Source organism: Xyrauchen texanus, chromosome 24 (genome assembly GCF_025860055.1).
Source record: "Xyrauchen texanus isolate HMW12.3.18 chromosome 24, RBS_HiC_50CHRs, whole genome shotgun sequence".
Taxonomy (NCBI): domain Eukaryota; kingdom Metazoa; phylum Chordata; class Actinopteri; order Cypriniformes; family Catostomidae; genus Xyrauchen; species Xyrauchen texanus.
Genome location: NC_068299.1, coordinates 38488768 through 38508357, shown reverse-complemented (window position 1 = coordinate 38508357; position 19590 = coordinate 38488768). Strand labels below are relative to the sequence as shown.

Here is a 19590-nt window from a genome sequence, read left to right as displayed (position 1 = left end):
TAATAAAAAGAAGATTTTTTTTATAGTTGTAATATATTTGTAATATATTTCTGTCACAATTCCTTCAATTTCACGTGTTTAGCTTTTATTTTTAATCAAACCTTTATTTTGATGTAAAAGCTTTTCCCTGTGTTTTTGATTGAAGCTTCACATCTCAGAATAAGCGGTTAGTTATAGCGGTAAGCCCAGTGTCATTTTTAAAACACAAAATGCTGCGATTTATTTATATAAATATATAGTCTGCATGTGCTGTTTTCTTCACAGTGAATGTGCGCTCCATTTCTGTTTTTGATTGTATCTAGAACATGCTGACTGTATTTTTATTTATTTAAAATGCATTTAAATAAATCACACTGGGACATATCACAATTTCAATTTGATTAATTGTCCATTTCAGTGTAAAAGATGTAAGAGAGCACATGCTTTAATAGGCATTTGAAAGTTTGAAAGCAGCGTTTGTGAGTCAGACAGCTCAAGGGGACCGAATTGAGTTGGTGCTCGGTACTGGTACGTCAGATACACTGTTATTATTACATCTTTTTTATTTTACTTTCAACTTTATACTGAAGTACTGATACTTTTGACACATCTGTGTGATGTATGTGCTATCAGGGAAGAAATGGCATTGATTTGACAGACCAGACAAGGCTTCTATAAAACAGAAATTAAAACAAACGAAACCATCAACTTTATGAACTATGAACTTTCTCTAAGCAGAGAGAGAGAGAGAGAATGGGGGAGTGTCCTCACGATATCAGACAGGTTTAGTGCCTCTGGCCAGTGAGACGCAAGTATTATTTGCATGTGAGAACTTGAATCTCCGCCCTCCATCAGCTACTCAGAACTTTGAGTGTTCAGAAACATTCAGGTTTGTTCAGTGGGTAACAAATTCCCCTTGACTTATGACAAAGTTTTCAGCTGTACTGATTAAACAAGGGATAACAATGCTAAGAGACGCAGCATGTTGATTTCTAAGTAAATTCGGAAACTTTTGACATACACAAATGGCCAAGACTTTAGTTTCATACTCTATATGTAAAAGGTGCTGCATTTTTTGGAAGTAGCCAAAGACAATTGGAGAGATTGACAGGTGAGTTGCTTTGTCATACTTCTACTTAATTTAGTCTACATTTAGTTCATATACTAAAAGGTAAGTTTCAGTATTTGCAATGTCAGAGCTTCAAGTATTTTAAAAGACTATTAATGAGTAAGTATACAAATGATGTAGAAGTACTGCAAGGTATATGATGAACTAATACTTAGCCTTACATTAAAAGGATACTGAATTGTTTGGAAGTAATCAAAGGAAATGCACAGATAGTATACCAATTATGTTTTATTTTCTTTTGCCATACACTTACCTGTCTGTATTGTTTCATATATTGAAATACAAGTTTCAGTTGGTTCTTAAGTACCATGTCAGATTGTTTGGCACTACATCACATGCACAAATTGTTCTTAGACTGCAAGATTCCCACATTTAAATTGCATGCCTTCTATTTATCTTGGTCTATACATGGATTTTAGTTGCAGTTTTATCTTCAGAATGTGCTGATGTCGTACGGTGTCTTTAAAGAGCTTAAAACTAAACAGCCCTTAGGTTTATGTTCATGTGACTGATTAAAAACAGAGAAAAGGTTTTCTGAAAGTTTTTGAAAAAAACTGTTCCAATATAGATATTCGAAATAAGTTCTACAAGACCTAAACAAACAAAAATGTATAAGATATTGAAAATAATGTCATGGTACACTGTAAGAAATGTTCGTAATTTTATAGACTACTTTTACGATACTTTGGGGTCATTTTTAAGCTTTAAAGTGAGTCACTATCAACTACCACTCTTTTGACAAGAGGGATTTGTTAACGTTTCTCCATTTGTGCTCGCATAAGAATAAAAGTTTGAAAGAGTTTGAAATGAAATGAGGGTGATTAAATCAGGACAGAATAATTTTCATTTTGCATGAAATATCCCTTTGAACACTGTGTGTTGTTTCTTAGGTGGGTGAGACTGTACAGTGTTTTGCCAAATAGGAATCCAGATTCCAGATGGACGTCATGATGGAATCGGACTTGTCCCTGCTGTCTTCTTGCAAGGAAGAGTTCAAGGCTGAGGATTATATACAACCGCATTACAAGGAGGCATATCGGTTAGCCATTGACAGTCTGGTCAGTGGGGGAGAAGATTTGTATCAAACTTTTATCAAAAAGGAGGGCATATGGGGCTTCCTGTCAGAGGAGGAAATCCATCACATTACAGAGAGTGTCGTACAGCCACCCACCAACAACCACTCAGAGGAAGTGGACTGTCCCCGGGATGACGCTTCCTCCACGGGTACATACTGGCCCACTAACTCTGACACAGACCCTCCAAACCTGGACTTAGGCTGGCCTGAACCCTCGCACAGTAGACTTCAGACCAGCATAGACCTGCTCTTCCATCCACCCCGCCAAAACAGCCCCACCATCAAGGAAGTGATCTGCAAACACATACAGGATGCCAAGCAGGTAATGTTGATGAAACAACATGGTGAGAAGGGTGTAAATAAACGCCTCTTTGAAACCAGTCTTGCTGCAGATCATGTACATGAGAGTTTAGAAACACATAGCTGCACAACAAGCAGGTGCAACATTGTCTTTCTAAGGTAAAAGCAGAAAGCTTCTGTTCACATATTTTATGCAAATTTGGGGACATCTATTAGTTAGTTTGTCGTATATTTTTGTGGTTTTACCAGACTATTTTGGTGAAAATAGCTGCACTATGTGGCAGATACTATTTACAAATGCAAATGCACTGTTTTGAAAGATCTCAATACATTAAACAGAATCACACTGCTCATTTTATATCAATAATTTAATGTGCAAATAAATGCCAAGCCATGTTCGCTGTATTGAAAATATATGTATATATAAATGTATATTTTTACACTTTAATTTTGAGACTTATTCCAAGACATTGATTCACAAATATAAGTGCTTAGATCTGTTAACACACTCACATTATGGATGGGTGGATAGCTTTTGTGTCTGGGAAAATCAATGTAAACCTCATCTCAAACAAACCCCGGTCAGAGAGAGAGAAAGAAAGAAAGAAAGAAAGAAAGAAAGAAAGAAAGAAAGAAAGAAAGACATTTCCTATTGTGAATTTTTCAATGGAAAAAAAGCATATTTGGAGGGTTTGGAACAACATGATGATTACAAGTTTTAGGCCTAGTCCACACTAATACGTTTTTGTTTGAAAACGCCTCTTTCTCTCCGTTTTGGCCTTCCGTCCACACTGAGACATTTTTGTCCGCGAAAACTGAGCTTTTTGAAAATGCACTCCAAAGTGGATACATTTGAAAATGCTGTTTTTGCGTTGTAGTGTGGACTGTGAAAACGGATGATTTGGAAAATGATGACGCATCATCGATGTGATCTATCCAACCAAAACAATCAAGAAGGCGGCCTGTGTTTTAGCAGCGCTGTTGTGCCTGATACTCACTTTGATAGCATTGTTAAAAAATAAATGTCACCTTCTCATTGCATTCCTTCTAAGGCGAAGGAAAGTTTACTCGGAATTGGTGTCCGGCAACGGAACACGAGGACAATTGCGTTTCAGCCTGTACATGCTGCGGGGGTTTTCCACATGTGCATTGACACGATTTAAGCATTTTCATACGTTTCAGTGTGGACGAGCAACTTTTGGAAAACACTTGAAAATGTTAGTGTGGACAGAGAGCATTTTGAAATGAAAACGCCGTTTTCAAATTAATGTAGACATAGCCTTAAACTCTTAGATCTTTGAAAGCTCAGGCTTGACATTCGTGTCATCATGTATGAAAAAAATATATATATTTATGGTAGCGGCCTCAACAGTTAAAGGTAGTTTAAATATATTTCTGTTTGATAAGTCACCGCTGCCGAGCATGTGATTAATAAAACCTTTTAAAATGTTTTTAATGTGAGTGGAGCGCAACAGTTGGATTTTGGTAGTAAAAATGTATGAATCTGTCAAGCAAACCTATCGGCTCTGAAGTTGCTAAATTATGATTCTGTAGAAGCCTCAAATCAATGCGATTTCAACTTCATGATTAAATTAAATCATAAGCAATACTTCATCTCAAAGCTGGTCGGTTTGGTTCATGGCATCTCTTTTCTGAAGAATTTAATTCATATGTAAAAACCCAAGGCAACTGAAAATGTTGCGCTCTATTACTCAAGGTAAATTGACACAATGCCTGTCAAGGATTCAAGGTACTAGTTAATCATAAACTATGTTGGTGGCTATAGCAATGAGGAATAACAGGATATATTTCATATAATATGTTCCAGCATGAATCGTTTCCATGAAATAGAAGTACAATCAGTATTTCCACATCTATTTTTCAGAGAGTATTTCCAGGCTAGTTTTCAGAGTGAGATGTATTGTAGCTTGCTGTTTTTCCTCAGGGTCAAAACAGTAATTGATCAAAGCTATGTGAGTAAAGATCTTTTAAGTGCTGAGATACAAGGCATGTCTTTGATCTACAGCAACACCTACCATAAAAACTTAGACAGGCCACTCACCAGGCAGACAACTTCTACATTAAAGAAAAAAGAAGAAGAAGAAGAAGAAAATAGAGCGGGGTCTCCAAATTTTCCACTAAAGACATGTCTTTCTAAATAATGTTCACAAAGTACTGAATGTGAAAACATCGTCCAGAGTACTCAGAGGTCAAATCTGTTATTTAGTTGCTGTTTTTTATGTTTGTTTGTTTTTTATATCTCCCCAAATGGGCTTCTCGAGCAGACATGTGGTATGCTTGACACTGAAGAATGATATAAAATGTGGCCTAACATTTAACTGACTATACTCTAACCTTTAAAGAGTATTCTCTTCAGGCCCAGCACTGCTGTGTAATTGTTTTAGTTGAATCTCTGGGGGAAAAAAGTTCTGTAATACATTATATACCGTGTGTGTGTGTGTGTGTGTGTGTGTAATATATATATATATTAGGGCTGTTGATTTAACGCGTTAATTCAGTGTGATTTAATTTAATAAAAAATAACGTGTTAAAAAAATTTACGCAATTAATCGCACTGCCCCCGGATTGTAATAAGGAAGATTCTTGAGCAATGCAAGCTTGTAATACCACCTGTTTACTCCAGAGGGCAGTAATTGAAATTTCAGCTGTATAAGCAACACACAGTTTATACAGTGAAGACTACACTGCACAAAACAGACATTCGTTACGTTCTTGCGTTCAAATCACTTGATGGAGCGCAAATTCGAACTAAGGGATCTCAAGATGTGTTCTAAGTATTAAACTATATTTAACTTGACAAAGTGACCTAAAAATTTTATATTTATGACACAACACACCCGAGACATCTGACGCAGGTGTAGATTGACAGGCCCTTAAATAAGTTCTCATAATAAATCTCCAACTGATTGACAAATTCACTTGTGTAATGGATAAACTGTGTGCCAATGATTGACTTATGATCAATAATATGGTAGTAAACAATACATTGTATTCTAAAGCCGCTTTTTGTATTGTCTTATCAATGATTAACTCTTCTGCTACAGGAATGTAATGCATTTTAATTATCTGAATATATATATATATATTTCAATTATAAAGCTAAGGGGGGGGGGGGGGGGTTATGAAAATAATGTCACAATACAAAATAAGGTATCATTTTTTTTTACTTTGATTTGATTTTGAGGTCAAATTTAATGTGGACATGTTCGTGACAGGCTTGGGAAGATTAACGATGCCTCTGCAATATTGTTTAACAGTCTTGTTAAAGGCTTAAATGGTTTCAAACCAATGTGTCTGTATACCATTTTTCATGGGCTTCATAGTCCACTGATGAGACCAGCATCACTGTGTGTCACCACTCTATCTGTGAAATGTCAGATGTGTGGAGGAAAACTGTCATCCATTTCCACTGCCCTGCCTGATCGCCATGTGAATCCCACATAACGTCAGAGGAGGCTCCACGCTGATTTCAATTGAATCAAGTCTTGTGAAACACGTCTTAAACCTTGCTTAAGATATGATAAGCACAGCAGTGGCGGCTGCTGGTCTTTCAAAGAGGGGAAGCTCATTTTCGGCCTACATTATAAACTTATTTACCCTATTTTTTGCACTAAATCAATCTTAGGTGTTGATCTGCCCTGCTGTTTAATTCTAATTTTTTCCTCGTAAGGAAGACTTTCAAATGGCTTCGCCAAAATCAGGTCGACAATATTAGCACCGTCTGCCATCGTGCGCAGTTTCACCCGTATGACGCTAGCCTAGCCTACTGTATGAACGAACGAACGAACGAACGAACGAACACTCTAAAACAAAATATATTAAACTTGGTAAAACTGAAACAAGGAATGTGGTGTATAATTGTGTGAAATGTATTATGCAAATTGACTAGCAATTTCGCCAAACAAATATAAAGAAATAGGTTGCAGCAGTTTGTCTTTCGACTACACTTGAGAAATCCGTGATGGGACTGAGCGCGAAATAGCTTCAGTGACTTCTTATAGTTCAGATTCGCTGTCAATCAAAAGGAGATGCAGTCTTTCGACAGATCCTCCAATCATCACGCAGAAGCCCGGAGTCCAGGCCAGCCCACTCCTCATTCACCCCCAGAGACGCTGAGCGTCCGTGGGCGGGACATAATCGCAGCATTTATCCAATGACCGTCTGTTTTCGGAGCACTGAAAAAAACTGTTCAGAGCAGCCACATTGAAGTCAATGGACGCTCGGCTTCAACAGGGAAATGCACTGACGCTACGGGAATGTATGAGAAGCAAATCGAGTCAGCCGACCTGCTATATGTAATGTAGCTGATTCTGAACGAACTCGTCTTCGAGATGAACGTGTTCTAACGCATTTTTAGTCAATAAATTGTTTACACAATAGTACATATTTGACCATTATTTTTTTGACATTATAGGGGAAGCTGAGCTTCCCTTGCAGTCTTAAAGAAATCCCCACTGAAGCACAGGTACATCAACCTCTAGGCATCAGAATAAGTACTAAATTGAATTTCAACCCGGCAACAGTAACAAACATAAGGTAAACAAAGAATGATGTTGTGCAATGTGCACCACTCAAACGATCACTCCCTTTCCAGTTGATCAGAATACTTGGGTGTGTCCATGAGAACTCAGCATAACTGAAAAAAAAAACAAAAAAAAAGGAATTCATGCAAAGAAAGTCCTGCTGCCGGGGTGTGGAGTGAATCCTTATTAGTAAGAAGTGAGAATGCACAGGCTTCATTCTGAGCAATGCAATTTGCATTTGATTTTGATGATGGGAGATGATTAAAGCATTGGCTGTAATAATTTAATAAGACAGCACTTCTATTGAACACTCTAAACAGATGCACCGACATGAATGTGCTGTTGCAAACAAAATAGCCACCATTCGTCCTGAGCTACCTTTTGATCTTGACCATAAACATAAAAATAAGAAGAGATAACATAATTGGAATGGTCCCACATTATGTTAGGTGTATTTACCTACTATGTACTAACATTGAAATACATACTACGCAATGCATTTATTGTGTAAAATTCTCAGAAGATTTGTATTTGCTGCTACTGAGGTTGATGTATAGGAGTAGGGTTAGGTTTAGGGTAGAGGTTGGGGTTTAGGATTTAGGGTAAGGTTAACAGTGTTACTACAGATGTGATTAAATGATAGTGATGGGTCGTTCATGAACAATTCATTCATTTTGAACAAATCGTTTATGTGACTCAAAGAACATGTCTCAGAAAGTGATTCGTTAATTTTGTGTTGGCCGTGCATGTGCATTGCGCAACATCTGTTTGTTTGTTACGTGTAAACCACATAGGCTCTGTGCAGGAAACAGAAATGATTAGTTCACCTCTCGAGTCTTCTGGTCCGAGTCGTTCGTTCTTTTGTCACATGACGGCCGTATACGCAATGCACATACAGCTGTCACGTGACAAAAGAACGAACGACTCGGACAAGAAGATTATAGAGATAAACTAATCATTAACTAATCATCAACTAATAAATGATAAACTAATCATTTCTTGGCTGCATTATCAAATTTTCCTTATTTGGACTATAATCAAAGTTTGCCTACGTAGACGTGTTGGGGGATTTGGCTAATGAAAATGTAACATTTTAATTGAATTCTGCTCAAATAATATACTGATTAAGATATAATGGTTATTTGTAGAGCAACCTCTGACAGTAGCAATTGGAATAACCACTATAGAAATGATAGTCAAAAATGGCATCGCCCATCCCTCAATGACATGTATGTTTATTGCTCTTGTTTTGTCCTTCATATTGGACTTATTCTTTTCACTGAGCTCAGCAAAATTAAGCATAATTAAGATGCCTAATCTTTAGAATATTCTTTGCACCCGGAGTGTTCCTTTATGCCTTAAAATGACATCATTGATGTGATGAGTTGGCAGCTCACTAGGTTTTGGAACAGTAAGAGTAATTGTTTTTCATAAAACAAGTAAAAATATGAATAGTAAAGGCTATTATGGACTCAATTCTTTAGAGTATCATAATGAAAACATAATAAGTCAATACATATTACTTTATCAGATAAGAGTACGTCTCAGCAGTTAAAAAACAGTATATTGATATTACTTTGCATATTGGCCTCTGGCAAGCCATGTTTCAATTCAACTGAAGGCGATGTCATTCACATGGACAATAGAAAATGACTTCATACAATGGGATATGTCAACAGTGCATCAGCAATTAATTGTGTGAGGTTCCTAAGAGTTCTTCTTTGCTAAATGAGTCAATGGTTAGTGAGTCAATATATTTTTGCTAAATATAGTGGCAGCATGTGCAAAATGTAAATTTTGATACCATTGTAATTGATGACTGTGCAGATGCCAATGCAGATGTGCAGTGTCCCGCCTTACTTGATAAGGCATATTTTCAGAATAAATCCATTTTTAAACCGTTAAAAATATATAATTATTTTGGATTGTGTCCCACATTAAGGAAGCACTTTCCGTCTCTTTATTATAAAATGGCTCTTTGAAGTAAAGGAATCGAGGAGAGGAGACACTTTGAATAGAAATGTAAGAGGGCCTCTGTCGCTGTGTGAGTCATAAATGACAAATATAATACAAAGCACATAGATTGTACTGATGGTTAATGTTAAATTAAACCAAATAAAGAGTGTGAGGGTGGGTTAAACAAGAACATGAATCTAATGGGCCTTTTTTAAATTACTCCAAATTATGCTGGGCAATTTTTTATCCCAGAATACTTGGTTGAGTCTGCAGGATCATTTTGTTAGGTTATTTTCACAATGTTGGATAGTTTTTAACCAAACTCAGCTGGGAATGTCCCTACCACTAACCCAGCAAACAATGAATGACCTGTCAGTTTACCAATGTTTTTTGGGTGGTTTACCATTGGCATGCCGTGGTTGGCCGACCACCAGTTGACAGATCATCAGCAAGCAAATAGACAGCAATCACTCATCTGTCCACTAGTAATTCTTGAGTGGCAGGCCTCTATGGGTATGTACACTGTGAGAACTGTAATCCATCATAACCAACCTAAGATGCTGTGTCAAAATAAGCCACTGTTGGTTTATCTGTGCCAAACTTGATAAAAGTAGTTTATCAAGTGTAATGTTTTGCCTCTTGTCCTGAGAAATCTTCCTAAGGAAAATTAAAGTAAATGAAGGTTTGTATTGACTTGTATTCTTATCAGTCATTAAATGGGAACCACTTCTGTAGTCTCACATTATCCTTTTTGTTGTTTAAATTTACTAATTTGTAGTGTAACATCAAAATAATACCAAGCTAGCTCGGCAGCTAAAATCATTTATATTTGAAGAGGTTGTTGCTTTGCACAAATGCAGGTGGACACAATGTTTGCACCAAGAGAGTGTGAAGTGACGTGACCATGTTGAAGTTTCATTGTCTTCTTAAATTCCCTCCTTCAGGTCTAGTATGTCCCAACTTAGATTTTTAGGAATAAGAGATACGCTCTCCTTTCCTTCAATCGGAAAATCCTGACGTGAGGCATTGGTCTACAGCTTATTTGTCCACGATGTCATAGCATGAGGTGAAGTGCCAAGCACCCAACCAATTAAACTGACGTAATGTTGTAGGGTTTCAAGGTCATCGCCTCAGTGAGGAGCTCCCACAGCTTCAGCTACTGACTTAGCATATTGTTCCCTCCTTTCAAGGAATGTTACGAGTAGATTTAGCCTTAACAAAAATAAAGAAGAAAAAACTTTTGTATTGTTATATTAAAATGTACTGTAAATAATTACAGTGAACTTGTCAAAATGACACTTAAGATTTGATAATAGAAAACATTTGAACCTAAAAGCAGCCTCAGTGCACTGACTTCTTTGGGAAAACATTGGTATGATTATGACTGGCTGTTCCAGTTCAATATATGACAACCTATGCCAATATTCAAGTTTGCGAAGTGATGTAAAAAAAAAAAACACCTTTACGTTATGTTATCTCTCTGTTAGACATTGATGTTTCACATCTTGTCAAATGAGTGACATGACCTACTCGATTACTGCCATCATGCAGTCATGAAGTCAAGCTTTGTAGCTTGAGTGTGTGGCATATTCAGAAAAGAGATGTCTGATTTTTCTGATAGTGTAAAGTGCAAAACAGCAAGACCGTGCAATTGATGAGGTGTTGGCAGTGAAGTTAAACTGGTCATCCACCACCACTCCCAGGTTCCGACCTGTTCTGGTTGGCGTCAGCGTAGTTGAACCAAGATGAATAGAGAGGTTGTGGTCAACAGCAGGTTGTCTGGGATCACGAGGAGTTCTGTCATGGCAAGGCTGAGGTGAAATTTACGTTCCTTCATCCAGGCAGAGATCTCCGAGAGGCAGCAGAGATACAGGCTGAGACAGTAGGGTCATCATGCTGGAATGACGGCAGAGCTGCGTATCACCTGTGTAGCAGTGGCAGGAAATACCATGTGCCTTAATGATAGGTCCGAGTGATATAGTGTAGATCGAGAAGAGGAGGAGTCCAAGAACTGGTCCCTGGTGTGACTTGGACACTCTTCTCTCCAGGTGACCTGGAAGGATCTTGAAGTTACGTGAGTAACCGAGGTGTTCCCTTGAAAGAAGGTAATTTCTACGCTGCATCAGTTGCTGATGCTATGGGAGCTGTAAACCATAACCAGGGCTGCTCTTAAGGGGCCCAGCCACTGAGGGGGGCCCAAGAGAAATAGATCAATACCCCAAACAGTGCTACAGTTGAAGTCAGAAGTTTACATACACTTAGATCAATAAAACACTTTTTTTAACCACTTCACAGATTTAATTTTAGCAAACTGTAGTTTTGGAAAGTTTAGGACATCTACTTTGTTCATAACACAAGTAATTTGTCCAACAATTATTTACAGACAGATTGTTTAACTTTTAATTGACTATATCACAATTCCAGGGGGTCAGAAGTTTACATACATTTAGCTAACTGTGCCTTTAAGCAGCTTGGAAAATTCTAGAAAATTATGTCAAGCCTTTAAACAATTAGCCAATTAGTTTCTGATAGGAGGTGTACTGAATTGGAGGTGTACCTGTGGATGTATTTTAAGGCTTACCTTCAAACTCAGTGCCTCTTTGCTTGACATCATGGGAAAATCATAAGAAATCAGCCAAGACTTCAGAATTTTTTTTTGACCTCCACAAGTCTGGTCATCCGTGGGATCAATTTATAAAAGCTTTAATGTACCACCTTCATCTGTACAAAAATCCAAGTATAAAACACCATGGGACCACGCAGCCATCATACCGTTCAGGAAGGAGATGCATTCTGTCTCACAGAAATGAACATAGTTTCGTGTGAAAAGTGCAAATCAATCCCACAACAACATGAAAGGACCTTGAGAAGATGATGGAGGAAAAAGGTAGACAAGTATCTATATCCACAGTACAACTATCCACAATAAAAAATCAGACTACAGTTTGCAAGTGCAAATAGGGACAAAAATCTTACTTTTTGGAGAAATATAATCTGCTCTAATGAAACAAAAATTTAACTATTTGGCCATAATGACCATAGTTATGTTTGGAGGAAAAAGGGTGAGGCTTGCAAGCCGAAAAACTCCATCCCATCCGTGAAGCATGGGGGTGGCAGCATCACATTGTGGCACTGCTTTGCTGCAGGATGGACTTGTGCACTTCACAAAATAGATGGCATCGTGAGGATGGAAAATTGTATATATTGAAGCAACATCTCAAGACATCAGCCAGGAAGTTAAAGCTCAGTCACAAATGGGTCTTCCAAATGGACAATAACCCCAAGCATACCTCTAAAGTTGTGGCAAAATGGCTTAAGGACAACAAAATCAAGGTACTGGAGTGGCCATCACAAAGCCTTGACCTCAATCTGATAGAACATTTGTGGGCAGAACTGAAAAAGTGTGTGCGAGCAAGGAGGCCTACAAACCTGACTCATACCAGTTCTGTCTGGAAGAATGGGACAAAATTTCAGCAACTTATTGTGAGAAGCTTATGGAAGGCTACTTAAATAATAAAAAAGTGTATGTAACCTTCTGACCCACTGGAAATGTGATGAAAATATAAAAGCTTGTATAAATAATTATCTCTACTATTATTCTGACATTTGACATTCTTAAAATAAAGTGGTGATCCTAACTGACCTAAGACCGGGAATGTTTTCTATGATTAAATGTCAAGAATTGTGAAATTTAAATGTAGTTTAAATGTATTTGGCTAAGGAGTATGTAAACTTCTCGCCCGCATGCATGCATCAGCACTTTATGCCCATGGGTCATTGTATGCCTTGCCAATCAAAGGCGTGCAATAGCATCATTCCAGTGGGAATTTCTTTGCTTGGAGATGGCCTTTAAAGCAAACAAAGAGTTGTTCACATACCCTAAATTGACTCGTTTGGTCACTGTACGTGCATAATGTCCTCACAGGGCAGAGCATGTGTAGTCTCTTTCTGTCACCAGCCAATTGGACTGATGGCAAAGGGTTTCAAGGTCACTGCCTCCTGGGAGGTAACCAAAAATCATTAACCAAAATAATAACCATTTCAGAGGTGAAATTAGCCCAACATTTTGTAAATATGAGCTGATGTGTTGGGTAAAATGTACAATATGTAAAATATGTAACCCAACTGTGCTGGTTGGTTTAACACAATATGTGTTTTGTCCAATATTTACCCAGCACTGGGTTGCCAGTTGGGTTATTCTTAACCTAGCCAATTTTAGAGCGTGATAGTTCCAGCTCAGAAGTCTGATTGGATAAACCTGCACTCCTCTGACTGCCAGGGGTGTAAAATATAAAATACAAACATTCTTGCTACTGTAATTGAGATTTTTTTTTTCAGGAATTGTACTTTTTAAGTAGCTCAAAATGTGATACTTTTACTAGAGTACATTTTAAGAGCTGCAACTCTGCTTTTAATGGCATTATTTTCCCTACACCTGTATTCTCCTTTTCAACCACATGTTCATGTTACAGACATTACAGATATATTATGATATAGGCTATACGCTGATGTATATAATTTTTTGTAATTTTATAAATACAAATTATTGATGCTCTTACGCACTCATCAAGCGTTTTACTCGTATTAAACAAAAGTAATATGCATGTATGTCAGATATTCCACTCATGGACAAATTAGTACTTCTTGATTGCTATTCTATAGAATAGAATAACAGGATAAATCCCGTTTTCATTCTGACTGATCCCGAGTGGATCTATGTTTTGAATTCAAAGCTACTCACTATACTCTATAGTGTGTGGGATGTGACATGCCTTGTAAAAGTCTTTTTCTGCCTTTTTCTAGCAGTTTTTGCATTCTTTGCATTGTTTTTAACTTGAGAGTGATCTTTTCATCTCATCTCAAAAATCTCATTCTCATTACTGCAATGCAAAACATCTCATTTGCATTACCATAATGCAAAAAACTAATTCGTATTACTGTAATCTTATTACTGCACCACTTGAGATTACTGCCTCACTCATTGACCCCCCACCCCACCGCCCTTCTTTCTGTCTTTCTTTCTTTTTCTTTTTTGTAATGAACGAATGTTGTTTTATGGGGAGTGGTGGAACTTGTGTTATGTCTCAGGCACAATGTCATGAATGAACATCAACTGAACATCACAAGCCTGTCGTGACTTGAATCATGGAATGCTGGTTTTCCAGAAACACTAAATACTCTAAACCTTGTAATACACACAGCATAAACTTTCCCCTGACTCCACACTATTTAATATTCTGTAGACTGCCTGCGCAAATGCATATCATCACCTGCCAGTTTCATGAAAGCAACCTTTGGAGTTATTGAACTCTTGTGGTTTGTGCAGCAGGTAAATGTAGAGTGCTGTTTTAATAAACTGAGCTTCTGTGCTGACTCTTGGGTTTCCACATCGGCTTTGTACAATTCAATGTATTTCACAAAGTTGTCATTGATTTAAGATAGAAGTTCCCAGATCCAGAGACACCCCATCTTTACAGACACCTATTTTCAGGCAACCCAGGGACCCCTAATATAAAAAAGCCACATTAACATTTTGGAATAACTTTAATTTCCCTTTTAGCATGAGGAGTCCCAACCTAATCCACCCTAATATAATTCCTTTTAATAAACCATAATTGTATCTGTACGTCAGTGGATGAATATCGTGAGCTGGAACACATTGGTTTACAATTGGCTTTGTGATTTCACTGAAACAGAGAGCACGCTGCAGAAAAGCAGAGCGAGTAGAGCACGTCTGTACACGTTGTTAATGCCAATGATAACAGTTTCAAAGAGCACTCTTCATAACATTGAAGTACTGAATCGCCACTAATTAGAATACACACAATCTAAAAGGAAACAATATTTCCTCTATATTAGACAAAAATTTGGTCCTGGGAAAAATTGGTGGGAGCATGTCCCACCCATACCTCCCTTAAAGACGCATAGAATGGTCCAAAATACAGTATGGGGCCACTGTAGGACCCTGAAAACTATGGCTTAGGAGAATATCACAGCGGTTGCTCAGCAATTGCCCAAATGTTCGAGTGAGACTGACATTTCTATTATATTTTCATTTTTATGTCAATACAGGTCATTGCAATCGTAATGGATGTTTTCACTGATGTGGACATCTTTAAAGAGGTGGTTGATGCCTCTGTCAGGGGGGTTCCTGTCTACATTCTACTCGACCATGACTACTTCAAAAGATTTCTCACCATGATAGAAAAACAAGATGTCCAAATGCAAAAATTTAGGGTAAGTGTCTTTAAACCATTTACAGTATGTCACAATATATTTAGGTTGATTCAAGTCAAAAGAAGGTGTCATGGGTACAGAAAATGAACGTAATAGTGTTTATGTTATATATCTGGGCAGTTGATGTCATTTTACTGTTCTCTAAGAAAAGGACTCTCATATGTTCATAATTAGACTGGACATCAAAGGACAGAGATGTGTCCAATAATAATACAATTATCTTTTAAAATTGTGCTATAATTATTTGTAACAATTTCAATAAAAGTTAATTTATTGTGCATTGTGACTGTCCTCATAATTAAATGTGAAACATGAACATGGATACGCTGTTAAAAATGTTTAACGAATATATAGTAAAATATACAGTAACATTTTTACATTTATTTTAAAAGACAATACAGAGGTTTTTACAATAAAATGCTACAAAAACAAAAAAATGTTTAGATGTAAAAGTATAATTTTCCTGTATAAGTAATGGTTGAATTTTACATGTACTTTTTACAGTAAATTGTTGTTAAAATTACAGTAAAAAAAACAATAATCGGGCTTTCCCACAATTCCCTGCATGATCCATTGTATTTCAATATTTTATGGGAATAGTTATGTTTCTTCTTATTTTTAATATCAGTTAATTACATTGGGGTGTTCTGTGTTATATTTGATGTAGTTTAGTTCATGTTTATTGCATTATTTTAATTTCACATATCTTATACTGATGGTCTCTACATTTGTGAACTTTGTCATCATGTGCTGTTCTTTCATTTTGACTGTGATTAACAATAACTTATACAGTTAAGCTAAAAAGCAAATTTTTACAGTTTCAGAAGGTTATTATCAAGTTTATGACGTTTTTAATTTTACCTATAAATTTAACAGAATTATTATTATTTTTACAGTGTCAGCGTGGTCATGTAAATTACAACAGTAAAGTTCTGCAAAATTGTTTAAATTTTTACTGTATTTTTACATAATTATTCTGGCAACCACAGCTGCCAGGTTTTTTGTTTTGTTTTAGGGTGTATAAGTAGAAATACATTAAATATATCGACATTATGAGATCTATTTTAAAAATGACTGGTCACAAATGTATACTTTAATTTAAATTGGCAACCTGCAATTGATGCCCTAAAGAACTATTTCTACCTTTCTTTTAGATTTGTCAGTGTAACCTAATTAATTCAACCTGAATTAGTCATGTTGAACACAATGTGTCAGAATAGCTAAATGCAAAAATGACTGACAGAACAAATAATATGTCCGCAATTATCTGAAAATCTGTAATGCTATTACTCATGTTATTTGCCGAGCAAACAATATCTTACTTCTTTATCCTGAGGGATAAAATAATCAGAAGTTGTGATTTCCAACATAATGATCACACAAAGTCGACATGCTGCTACCGAATATTCCAGTACCCTGACATCGACTCCATTCTACCGATTTACTGACAAGCGCCATCTCCATTCAGTTTTTTTTTTCATCAGTTCAAACACGTTTACCTTCTCCTGTGGCGTGACTGTTTTGCACGTTGCATCGGTAGTTTGATCAGAGAGTGATCACACTAAGGTTGCATTTCCCCACAAAGATTACATTTTTACTCCACTGACAGTTAGATGTAGGGTTGTTGTTATTAAAATAAGTATTCCTATTAACTCATCACATCATTTCCAATGAAAATAGCTCACTTTACACCCTCTGTGGACGTTTCACCCAGAAACTGGAACACACACATGCCCTTACATTCAAAAACACGTCCCCTCTTTGGCCACTGGAGGCAGTGATTTGAATTTTGTTAAGCACAGATTGAGTTTAGCCATAGACTATGTCACCCAAATCAGAGCATTTGTATTAAAATGAGCAGGAGAAATTGGGACACACAATATTGCAGATGTAGAAAAGAAAGTCCCACCTTACCCACAGGTAAAAGAGTCAATCACCTTTAAGATATAAACATCGCTTGTCAATCAGCTCGAGAATGCACAAGCGGATTAGCTGTACCAGCAGGGAAATAGCATGATCTGAAGTAAAGAAGCTTAATTTATTATGACATTGTTGTCAGGTTGTACTGTTGATTTGAAATTTGTTTTTTGACCAAAACCTTGACCAACCATTTTGGAGATCTCGGTCTTTCCCCATGTATGTACGGTAGATAGGAACTGTACTTTGAAGCCACTTGTATCTATAGAAAATGGCTGCCCTTGAGCATTCCATATACAGTTGCCAAGTGGACTAACTTACCTTAAAAGGAACTTTGGTTTAGATCATGATCTATCCACTTACTGATGCTTAATTCAAAGTGTGATTGTCTGTTTCTAATGAGACACTCATGGAGATATTTTAACAGGAAATAGATTTTAAACCAAAAGTAAGGTAGATTTGAACCAAAATTTGAACTATGTTTTCAGGACAAGGGTATAATTTAGGGCTGGGAAATGTAATGTGCTATTACCTGCTATTAATATGTTTTGTTTAACATCATTTGTTTAAACTTAATTAATCCAGTGTCCATTTTTTTTACTTCATGCAATAGGAGAAAGGTGTCCCAAGGAGCAAACACAGGCACTTTTGTCCAATGGGTGAAACTTCAATGATATTTATCCCCACTTTATATGGCTAACATTGGCATATATACATTTTCAGGAGATACACGTTCGACTCGACTCCACATCCTAACTCAGAATCTGAGTGTGTGAAGCAGTACACACTTATTCACTGTGCACAACGCATGCCCCGGACATTATAGAAACGGGAGCTGATTTACTGTATGGAGAATGGAGGCTTCACCAGCAAATGGTGAACCTGGTGTGGCAGATTTATAGGGAAGAGCTTCGCAGCGCCCAAAAACTCTCATATACTGTCACCCGAAGCAGATTCAAAAGCGAAACCGCCCGAGTGAGACCCAGCACGTGCACGATACAGACTGAGAAGGACATGGCCGTTCAGCAAGCTGCAGACAGGCATACTTGTAGAGACTGAACGGCTGCCAGAGAAAATAATAGTTTTGAAATTTTACTAAACTTCAGCATACAGCATGTTTTATGACTGTATGCAAAGTGTCAAATAATGCATTGGCAGTGTACACTTAAGTTTCTCTTGCCAATACAGTTTGATATTAATTAAATCTGCCCATTTTTATAAAAAAAAAAAAGTTAATAAAAAAGTCCACTGGAAAATATATATTATGTATACATTCACTTCAAAAATGAATACCTGTAAAATGTGTTTAACTACATCCCCAAAACAAAAAAAAAAAAAGGAAAAAAGTGAGCATTTAAACGTACAAAAAAAAATACAAAATAAATGATGACTAACCAATTTCTTCCAAGTTGTTTGAGACAAAGTATAAATTAAATATATTTTAGAATTTTTTATTTTTTTTATATAATGTATCATGTACCATAATGTAATCACGATTAATCGCGATTAATCAGAAAATTCTGTGATTAATTAGCTGCATATTTTTAACAGTTTCGCAGCCCTAGTACTTTTTATAAATACAGTATCTTGTCAGGGCAAGTTGTCACATTTTTATTGGGGTAGGTTGTCACTTTTTTAAGTGTTACAAATGTGTATAATTTATTAATTACAATCTGTGGTGGCCAAAACAACATTTTACATTTAACATTTGACAGTTTGTTAGGGTTAGGGCTGTTTTGTGTTTCTTTTTGTCTGTTTAAATTTACAGTTGCTGAAAAGCCTGTAATACACAGTTTAATGGTGGATTCCATTGTGACAACATACCCCATATGTGACAACATGCCTTGCTACAAAAGGTTAGCATGTGTTCAACGTTTTTTCCTAGGCAATAACAGTGGAAATGTTCAAAAGCTGTTTTTGTTGCCAAGACTATAAGATATCTATACAGACAAATTCACAGGAGGAAAAAGTATGACATCCAGCTAGTCTTTCATCTACGTAAAGAGCTGCTAAAAATGTTTAACATGTTTGTTTTTTCCTTTAGTCTCGTCTTATCTTGCCTACAGCATTAAGTTAAGAGTAAAACTGCCTCTAGTGCCCGTTCAAGAATAAAAAAAATCAGGTATATGACGCCCCCATACTCATCATTCCCGATGACTTTATTGCAACAAAGTGATGAAACGTGTCTTGTCAAGTATTGCGATCCCTGGAAATATGTTTGCATTGATGACAAACCAACTGTGAGCTGGAAACACCGTCACTCCCTTATAGCCCAGAGGATATTAGCACCAAAAAGAAACTGCAATCATGATTTTTCTCACCACACCTCACAATGTGCCGCATCAGGACATGCTTCAATGTATTCCTAGGCCACTAGGCAGCATGGTAACAGCTACTGAAGCACATTCTGCAATTGCTATCATGCATTTTATTCAGCTTTACATTTACATTCT

General features: G+C 36.8%; 1 protein-coding gene across 1 annotated transcript in view; it reads left to right on the top strand.

The window, feature by feature from the left end:
* Positions 1 to 870: 870 nt before the first annotated feature.
* Positions 871 to 19590, top strand: part of fam83b (family with sequence similarity 83 member B) — a 29111-nt gene continuing 10391 nt past the window's right edge. Inside the window, exons 1-3 of the mRNA XM_052089682.1 lie at positions 871 to 1090; positions 1999 to 2505; positions 15056 to 15220. Of these exons, the coding sequence (XP_051945642.1) occupies positions 2047 to 2505; positions 15056 to 15220 (624 nt within the window). The 5' untranslated portion in view covers positions 871 to 1090; positions 1999 to 2046. The remainder of the gene's footprint in view (positions 1091 to 1998; positions 2506 to 15055; positions 15221 to 19590) is intronic.